This window comes from Vigna radiata, chromosome 2, assembly GCF_000741045.1.
Source record: "Vigna radiata var. radiata cultivar VC1973A chromosome 2, Vradiata_ver6, whole genome shotgun sequence".
Taxonomy (NCBI): Eukaryota; Viridiplantae; Streptophyta; class Magnoliopsida; order Fabales; family Fabaceae; genus Vigna; species Vigna radiata.
Window position 1 is genome coordinate 14,327,473 of NC_028352.1, and position 9,305 is coordinate 14,336,777.

Consider the following 9,305-nt stretch of genomic DNA (forward strand, 5'->3'; position numbering starts at 1 on the left):
ACGCTATAAGGTTCATAACAGAACGTCTAATCGTGAAAGCGTCTAATAGAAAGTTAGACCGTGTAGGATACATATAATAAGCGTTAAACGTTAAATATCCTAAATGCTTAAAAGCTAGTCAAAATAGACAAGTGTTAAACAATAATATTCATGTTATGCCTAAACACTTAAGTCATCTAACACTTTAATGCATGCTTTTTTCTATATAGATTACCAACTTTACCAAAGAGCCTATTCAGAATTAAAACAATGTTAAGAGATAGGAGAATATTCAAGGAATGTCTCATACATGCTTTTTGCCTACTCTTTTTGTATGCTCGACACAGTTGCTCTGCCAAAATGGAACATAGCTTCTGACTCTACCATAAAGGTTACATCCTTAGAAAAAAGTCAAAAACTCTAAGTAACTGATCCTTTCCGAAAATGTCTCTTGATTGCTTGCACATATGCCTTGGCTTGACTCTTGATCATTCTTGATTGATATGCATGTTTAAAAGTGATAAAGGCAGTTCTGTTCTTAAGCCTCTCTAGCCAAATAAGCTTACCTTGTGGTGATACCTTGATAACCCCTTTTGAGCCTATACTTTCCCCATTTCTTTGTTTTGAAGCTTATACACTAGCCCTAAGTGAAAAACCATGATTACCTTAACCTTAGGGAATTTTGGAGCTTTGGAAGTGTTTTGGGAACAAGTGTGGTCTCCCTGGGGATTTAGATGAATTGGCTAGTTGGTTCCTCTTCTTGCTTTTGTTTTGTAAATATGTTGTGCATCTTGTCTCTTAGAATTGTGTCCTAGATAGAGAGAAAAAAAAAGACAAGATAAAAAATACAGAAAATGAGAAAAAAAGACTGTGTGAATAATGGAGTCAATAAGAGGATTGAATTAGAGGTTTTGGGTGTGATTTAACTGTGATTTCACTTGTTCCCCATTGCTCCTCTATTTCTTTTGGTTCGTAGCTTCTCATCCATATTTATCCTCCCTTTTTCCTTGACCCAGTTACATCCATAAAAGACCTTTTGATTTGAACATGCATATGTTTTTTAGTGTTGATATTAGAGGCTTGCCAAGTCTGTTTGTGTTTGTTTTCTTGAGTGCATTGAGTTGACATTGTTTATCTTATACACTTGAGAGAAACACTGATAATGTGCATCTGTGAGGTTCTGTTACTTTTGATTCCTCTCTTGAACTGATTGACCATTTTGCCATGCTTGGAATTGCTTTGATGACTTCATGAGTATCTATCTTCTCTGATCCTATGTTGGATACTGTCCATTTCCCTTCTTTGTCCATATTTCTTGAGAACTGTGTAATTTTGTTTCTTTCTTTCCTTGGGAGTCTCTGTTTTCTGTGTGTCGAGTTTGTGTCGCTTCCCTGATGTATGTTGATTTATTCCCTAATTTGTGTCTTGATTTTGCCCAAGAGTGCAAAAGACTAAGACTAAGTGTGGTCTATTTTTATGAGTCGATATTTTCTTGACTGCATTTAGTTTATTGTGCTAAAATAAATCAGGGAACTGTGCTTAATTGTCCGGTATTTTCCCGTTTTTCCTAATTATGCTTAATTTGATATATTTTGGAGCATTAGGAAAGAGGCAAATAAATTAAAGACTCTACAATTAGGCATTTCAAATTTTAATTACATTGTAAATTAGTAGTCTAGAAAGCTTTCATTAAACTTGTGCTCATTGGACCATTGTTGGCAAAATTCATGATAGGTCCAAAGTTGTAGAACACATGACACCTAGGATTTTTATTTTTTTGGTGGACCCCACCCATTTTAAGACACACAACCCTAGAGAGGGGACATTCCTTGGCAGCCGTCACTTTTTGATTATTCTCGGCATTTTGAGATAAAAAGGCAACCGCCTCACTCAATTAAAGTTTTTCTTGGAACATGTTTAAGGGGGACAATGTAGAATTTTAGTAGACTCTTCCTTTTCTTTTGGAATGAAACGTTGATTTTAGAGGATACCTCTTAAATTTACTTTTTCAATCTTATCACACGGTTTGAGTGCTGATTTACGTGCTGCTGGAAGAAAGTTACGCTTTCAATTTGTTTTTTTTTTCTTCTTCATTGAATTAGATGCGCTGACTTCATTAGCAGAGCAAGACTTATTCATTTTAATTGGAGAAAGTTGTTGGAGGCATACACTTTGGTAGAGGCGCGGTCATTTCATTCAGATTTTTGGAGAATTCATCTTTCAATTTCTTTAGGAATAGCACGCTAGGCACACGGAGAAATTTTTCACTTTTTATTTGGTGGTGTGACATTCCAAAAAGAAGGTGCGTTGATCTCAGCTGCTGGCCACGCACATGGATGTTACGAGAAAATAAAGCACGTTATGGCCTTGTATGGAAGTAGCTCGGTCAAGTGGATGATTCACTTTTAGAGAAAAACAAGAAGCGGTGATTCAATGGAAGTGCTGCAATGCGGTGATGGAATTAGAGTGATGAGTCGATTTTATTTTTAAGCCTATGGTCAAGCTGTTGCGTGTCAAGACCTGGTAAAAAAAAAATAAGTGTTGATTTTATTTGAAGATGAGACACATGCAGGAATTATTTTTGGAGGAGAACTCGGTGATTTTATTTGGAGAGAAAAGCATTTTATTTTGTTTTCTTTGAGAAGTAGTTTACTCATTTTATTTTGGTGCTATTGTTAACGCTTCCCTTTTAGAGCTTTCCCATGATGAATTGCCTTTTCATTTCTTTAGCTTGTTGCATTTTCATTCTATTTTATTGTTTACACATCTTAGCATTGAATGTTTTATTCCAGTGTTTTCATTTACCTTAATATTGTCTAATCTGTTTAGTTGTGATAATTTAATTGTGATGTTAGCTTAGGATAATCGAGTTGGTCATTAGTGATATTACGTTGCTTCCTTGAGATCTTGTGTTTATTCTACTCTGCCTGACAGTCTGTGAAATCTGACTGTGTTCTTGCGATTGGGTATACGCTTAGTTGCCCAATTGGTGATTGTATTTTCGCTTAGTTGATCGATCTGTATAGAACACATCAGACGGAATAGATGTATTGCGTTCGCTTAGTTCGTGATTATGATAGCATGATTAGCCTTCGCTTAGTCGGTTAGCTATGCTGGATTAGAGGCTAGAGTAGTTTATTCATGAGACTCTTGCACTTTACTTGTCATACTACTACTCTAATTTAGCTCTATTTAATCTGTTGTGTGCCTGCGATTAGGTATACGCATAGTTGTCTAATCAGTGTTTAATCTTCGCTTAGTTGATTAGACTACATGGTGGATGACTGATTGGATTTGAGCATTGCATTCACTTAGTTTGCAATTTTGAAGACCGAATTAGTCTTCGCTTAGTTGGGTGATTCGTGTTGGATTTGGATTAGAGTAGTGTGTACTTGTCGTTAATCTAGGATAGGAAGCATAGTAATTGAGTTAATGACCAACCATTTTCACATTCCGTTTTTACATTTCTATTTACCTTTTTGTTTGCATCTGTGTTTACATTGTTGTTTGCATTCGTGTTTTGATTTTGTTTATCCGCATTCACAAACTTTTCAACAACCCCCCACTACGTGTTTGATCTAATTCTCGAAGCACATTTGGTCCTTGAGAGACGACCTAGGAGTCACTTCTTAGTACTATATTGCATTCTTTTATGCACATAAATTTTGTATGGAGTGTGACACCTAACAATCAGTTAATTAGTTTGCAAACTATAAGTGGTTAAACTCATTTTTAATACAACCTTTTAAAATTTTAAGAAAAACTACACCTAACTTAGGTTACAAAGTCAATATAAAATCAAAAATTTTATCACTTTTGTTTATGAACAAGTTTTCTATTGAACACTTATAACCTAAATGTTTAACAATTATTATAACTCGTGTAATCCCTACAAAATAATATCAAGCATTATTCTTAAAAGTTTTAAATTACTATTCAAACCTCCTTTACTTTTCTAATGTTTTAGTATTCCAATTCATAATCTACTTATTCTTTAAATTTCAAACTTCATAAAATGTATTGGATTAAGAGACAATCCTTTATTTGACACAACACCTTGCATTAACTCAAATTATAAGATAAACTTACATCATAACTTGTAGGAATCGGTACAATCACAGACTATGGGTACCAATTTAGAATGATGAACATAATCATGTCAATCCCAAATCCATTCAATAGAAATGGCCATTTGTGTGGCAACACAATGTATATACAATGGTATATTGATCATACCATATGCTTACATATCACGTCCGTAACATTCTTTCAACGACGACGTAAGTTTATTTTTGTTCAACTTGACTTATCAAAATTTTAGACATTTAAATTAAACCATTATTTCTATAACAACGCCACATGAGTTTGCTCAATCTCCCACACAAACCTAGCATCACCATGCCAAATCTTTTTCTGATATTTTTCAATATCAACACAATCTTATGGGCAATCTAGCATGCACCATCTTTTACACAACATCCCATCTCACTCTTTGTACTAACAAGTACCATCCACCTTTCCTCCTACTCATCTTTTGGTATAGGTTCAACCAACATTTTCGCCACCTTTACCATGACACCTCAAAATCCAATTCAGTTTACTAAATTGAATTAAGATACTCCACCTCCCAGAACAGGAGGTGCAAAGGCAAAAAGACATAGAAGACTACCATGTTACACTGGATTCCACAAATAAATGATGTATTTATCGCAATATATAATAAAAAAAATTTCCACCAGTTTAATCTCATGTTTCCTATTTTTTTTACTTACCATCTTCAGTTTAATATTATTCTTTTCAAATTATTAACAATAACTAAATCAAACTTATATTCGTCCCAAACCATTACACAACATTAATTCACATAAATCAATTACATCTTCCTGTAAAAACTCTGTAACCTATACAATCAATCAATTCGTTTCAAAGATATAAAAATTAAACCAAATCAAAAGTCGTTACTGCCGCACACGACTCCTTCCTATTCATCATGTGCTGCTGAATTCTTTCTACAGACTTCCTTCTTATACGCGAGTTACCCTAACTCAAATATTTTTAAAACTTGTCCATTTGGGCAATTTCTCCCCAAAAGTACACCAATTTTGTAAAAAAAAAAAAAAGCAAAAAAAACCCGGAAAAAAGCACTAAATGAAGTAATAAGATCAAACACAAGACCATTAAACTGTTTTTTCATATGTATTGAAAGCAAATAACTCACAATGTTCTAGAATCCATAATCCCACATCACATGGTGTAGTACATCGAAACACAGAAATCCACAATCACATACACAACTGGGTTATCTATGCCCAACACAGTAGGCAGGTAAGACGTGACACTTAAGACACCAACCACTCAGAAACCGTGAATCTTGATATGCTCCTTCTTCACAATACCAGCCTGTTTATATTCACAGGTTAAAACAACCAGAAGGATAGTTACATGAAGAATCCTGGTGTCCGAATATTTCATTGAACATGCTACAAAATTATTGTGCTAAGAACCAACTATGGTTTGTGCTAAATACAGTTCATTAAGCTACAAACAAAACCGTGATTTATGTAGTTGCTTTCTTTATGTTTTTTTTCGTTTTTCTTTTGCTTTCTTTTTCTAACACATCTAATAGGTTGAATTAAATAAATTTACTACTCTTTAGAAGAGAATATGACAACTAGGTCCGTATTAACCATATAATTTCAAAAAGGTATTATATACGGTCTCTAATATGTAAATGGCAAACTACTTGGCAAAATATTCAAATGACATAAAGAATATTCTTCAAAAGGATATTCAGTTGGGTATACTATTATTAGATCATTCCCTAAACCAATAAAATGGAAGAAAAATGCACAATTCTCTAGAATGAGCCATTCCAATAGGCCATAAGCCTTGAAACAACTATGAAATAAAGCAAAGAAATAAGAGAGACAAGAGATGAAAATCAAAAAAGAATTCAATTATAGTAACACATTGCATAACACAGATGAAGATATAGTTACCTGGACTAGAAAGGTCGAAACATTCTTCCGCTGATCACCTTGAAGTTGAATAACCTACAAACACAAACACATAAGCAACAAGGGATAGATCATTATTTGACAGGAGGATGTCACACAGACCTGTCCTAGTTCTGGGTCCTGAACAACGGTGCCATTGCAACAGAACTCTTTCTTAACGTCTTTAAGTATCTTGTTATAGCTGAATTCTTTTTTCAATCCCTGAACAGTTGTCAGGCTTTTTCTACCATTTCGCTGCTGTACGCGAATATGCACATACTCCTTTGACCCAGCACCCGAATCATCAGCATTTGCCTCAGCAAAAGGATCTATAAATCGAGGGTAGATCATTTATTAGATTTAACCACTAACCCTAATTGACATAATCACAGTATCTACGCACTCGGAATATACAATAGTGACAACAGTGAGAGCATGAATGTGTAATAACACAACTTTCGAACTGACGTACCAATGTTGAAAAAACTAAACATAAAATTCACCAGCAAAAACTATAAGATTGTCTGAATTTACAGTGCAACAGTCTTCAACCATGGAACATGATCTAATTTATATTGAAAATAACATGTCCCTGATAAAACTCAAAATTTGAAAAGATAAATACAAAATTCACTGTAAACCATCAATCAGCAAACTATGAGATTGTCTGAATTCACAGGACACCAGTCTTGTTCAACCATGGAACATAATCAAATTTATAATGAAAATAGCATGTACCTGATAAAACTCAAAATTTGAAAAGCTGAATATAAAATCCACCATAAACCAATAACCAGCAAACTATAAAATGTCTGAATTAACAGACACTCTAGTTCAACCATGGAACATGGTCAAATTTATAATCAACATTACATGTCCCTGATAAAACTGAAGGGAAATACCAAATTCCACACTCAGGAGTACAAATGAACTTCATCCAGTAAGCAATTAAAATTTCCCTGAACTGTATGGATCGAATATAACTTAGAATTAAATGGAAAGTAAGCAGATACATATTTAGTCAGACAGTAATGAAATCTTAAAAAGAAATCTAAAGACGACCACGTATAAAACTACTATGGTGAAATAAAGGTAAAACATGAAAGTTAGAGCCTATAAACAACTATAGCTGTCCTGTTTCTGCAAGTACATATATAATGATAATAACACATGTATAATGAACTGATAATTATTCCCTTAAGAAATATCACGGAGAAGACAATTCATCCACATACTAAAACATATGCAGGAACCCCTTAAGAAATATCACATATGACGAGAGAAGACAATTCATCCACATACTAAAACATCTGCTAAAACTCACAACATACCGAAGGCAGTGGGAATTTGAGCGTCTAATTCAGACATAAAATTTGACTCTCTATGACCAAAGGTTCCACCAACCAGATTGCTTAGACCTGGCATTGCAATCAACATGTTAGCTAAACTGATTTAGCATAGAAGCACACTTCAAAAAATCACAACAAACTAGAGAAAATTTCATCAGTGACCATTCATGTATTAAAAAATTTCTGACCTCTGTATCGAAATAAAGCTCCAAAATAATTACACTAAATGATTTAAAATGAATGCGCTTGAAAAAAAAAAAGAAAAGAAAAACAACTAGTTTAACCTACACCACAATTTAAAACACTAACTATATAGAAAAATTCAAAAGATCTAAATACCACATAGCAAAATCCTTCCTAGATTTCAGATTTTGCATTGAAATCGATAGTGACAGTATCCACACAGTCAAGAACCATCACAGCACAGAAATAACATGCCTCAAATATCATTTTACACCCAAATCAACCGCAAATAAATTAAAAAAAAAAAAAAAAGAAACCTTTTCACTGATCAGAAACACAAGATTTCTAACTGAAAGATCCGATCAAGACTATATCAGAATCAAATCCACCCAAAAAAGACGAAAGATTTAGGAAAAACTAAAATAAAGAGTAAATATTTAACAAAATTAGAATAAGGATGATAAAGCAAAAACCCCAACCCTAAAATTAGATAGGAAGAGAAAACAAATCTTCAAAAGGATGATGAGAGCCAACCTGATCCTGAATTGACGATTTCGATACCTGAAAAATAGGATCAAAAACCGAAACCCTAAATTGGATAAGACTGAGGTGAAACTTTTGATCGGTTTCTCTATCTGGGAGACTCGGTGAGGTATTTACTTTTCAAAGAAAAAAGATTTATTTAATACAGAGATCAAAAGTGGCACGTGTGTGTGTCTCGTGTAAAGAACTTAGGATCTAACTTAGAGTAGATAACACGCATGCCAGAAATTTGCTTTATCATAAAAGAATTCTCGAGTACTCTTTCTAGGTGTCTATCTACATTTATTTTATACCAAATATTTTACTAAATTATATGATAATTTTTAATTATTAAAATAAAAAATATTAACAAATTAAGGGATTTATAAAAAATAATTATAAGAATAAATATTTTTTATAAATAATAACGGTTTAGTATGTAAATGATTCTTGTTATTATAAACAATTATTTAAATTTAAAAAAATAATTATTTAAAAGAAAAATTGAAAAAAAATATTATGAATAATTATTTAAATTTAAAAATTTATTAAAAATATAAAATTAACAAATATAAACTGATATATATATATATATATATATATATATATATATATATATATATATTATATATAATATTTGTATTCTTTAATGTTAAGATTTAAAACTCATAATNATTATGAATAATTATTTAAATTTAAAAATTTATTATAAATATATAATTAACAAATATAAACTGATATATATATATATATATATATATATATATATATATATATATATATTAATTATATAATATTTGTATTCTTTAATGTTAAGATTTAAAACTCATAATAATATAATCTTGAGGTCTCAGTGAACCCTCTTCATGTTCTATTATTTATATAGATAAAGAGTTGATACAATAGGGAGATGTGGAAGGTCAAGGAAATGTCCTAGACTGCTAGGTAACCCTACATAATACTCCTTACTTTAGTTTTGCTGACTACCCTAACATAAGTAGACTTAGTAATTATTCTACCATTAAGATACACACAGCTCACACACAACTTACACACTAACCAATAATTCTAATACTCTTCCTCAAACCGGAGCATACAAATTGTATGAACCAAGTTTGGAAGATAAACTCGATTTTGAAACAGATGATTTTTCTTCAAGAGTGTGAGACAGTGTGTTATCACATGTCAACGAACATAATAGTAGCTTGTGAAACTTCAACTTCAAAAGTGGATAACGGAGAGCAGTGATGGACAATGACAATCTGCAAGGACAAAA

General features: G+C 32.4%; 1 protein-coding gene across 2 annotated transcripts; it reads right to left on the minus strand.

Moving 5' to 3' along the window:
- Positions 1-5,128: 5,128 nt before the first annotated feature.
- LOC106756612 (protein translation factor SUI1 homolog) lies at positions 5,129-8,199 on the minus strand. 2 transcript variants are annotated; one of them, XM_014639103.2, is made up of 5 exons: positions 8,042-8,199; positions 7,307-7,393; positions 6,099-6,304; positions 5,979-6,032; positions 5,129-5,379 (listed from the first exon to the last, which is right to left on the minus strand). In XM_014639103.2, exons 2-5 carry the CDS (start codon positions 7,341-7,343, stop codon positions 5,335-5,337), a joined length of 342 nt encoding a protein of 113 aa, XP_014494589.1. In that variant the 5' UTR covers positions 7,344-7,393; positions 8,042-8,199; the 3' UTR covers positions 5,129-5,334. The 2 variants fall into 2 exon arrangements, with proteins under 2 accessions (XP_014494589.1, XP_022634388.1); XM_022778667.1 differs by lacking the exon at positions 8,042-8,199 and adding an exon at positions 7,987-8,010.
- Positions 8,200-9,305: the final 1,106 nt, after the last annotated feature.

Bases quoted from the DNA above. Each gene is read 5' to 3' on its own strand.
- LOC106756612 (XM_014639103.2), bottom strand. From the start codon at position 7,343: ATGTCTGAATTAGACGCTCAAATTCCCACTGCCTTCG. The intron at 6,033-6,098 runs GTCTGTGTGACA...TTGTGTTTGTAG, and splicing joins AGGACCCAGAACTAGGACAG to GTTATTCAACTTCAAGGTGA. The intron at 5,380-5,978 runs GTAACTATATCT...GAATATAAACAG, and splicing joins TTTCGACCTTTCTAGTCCAG to GCTGGTATTGTGAAGAAGGA.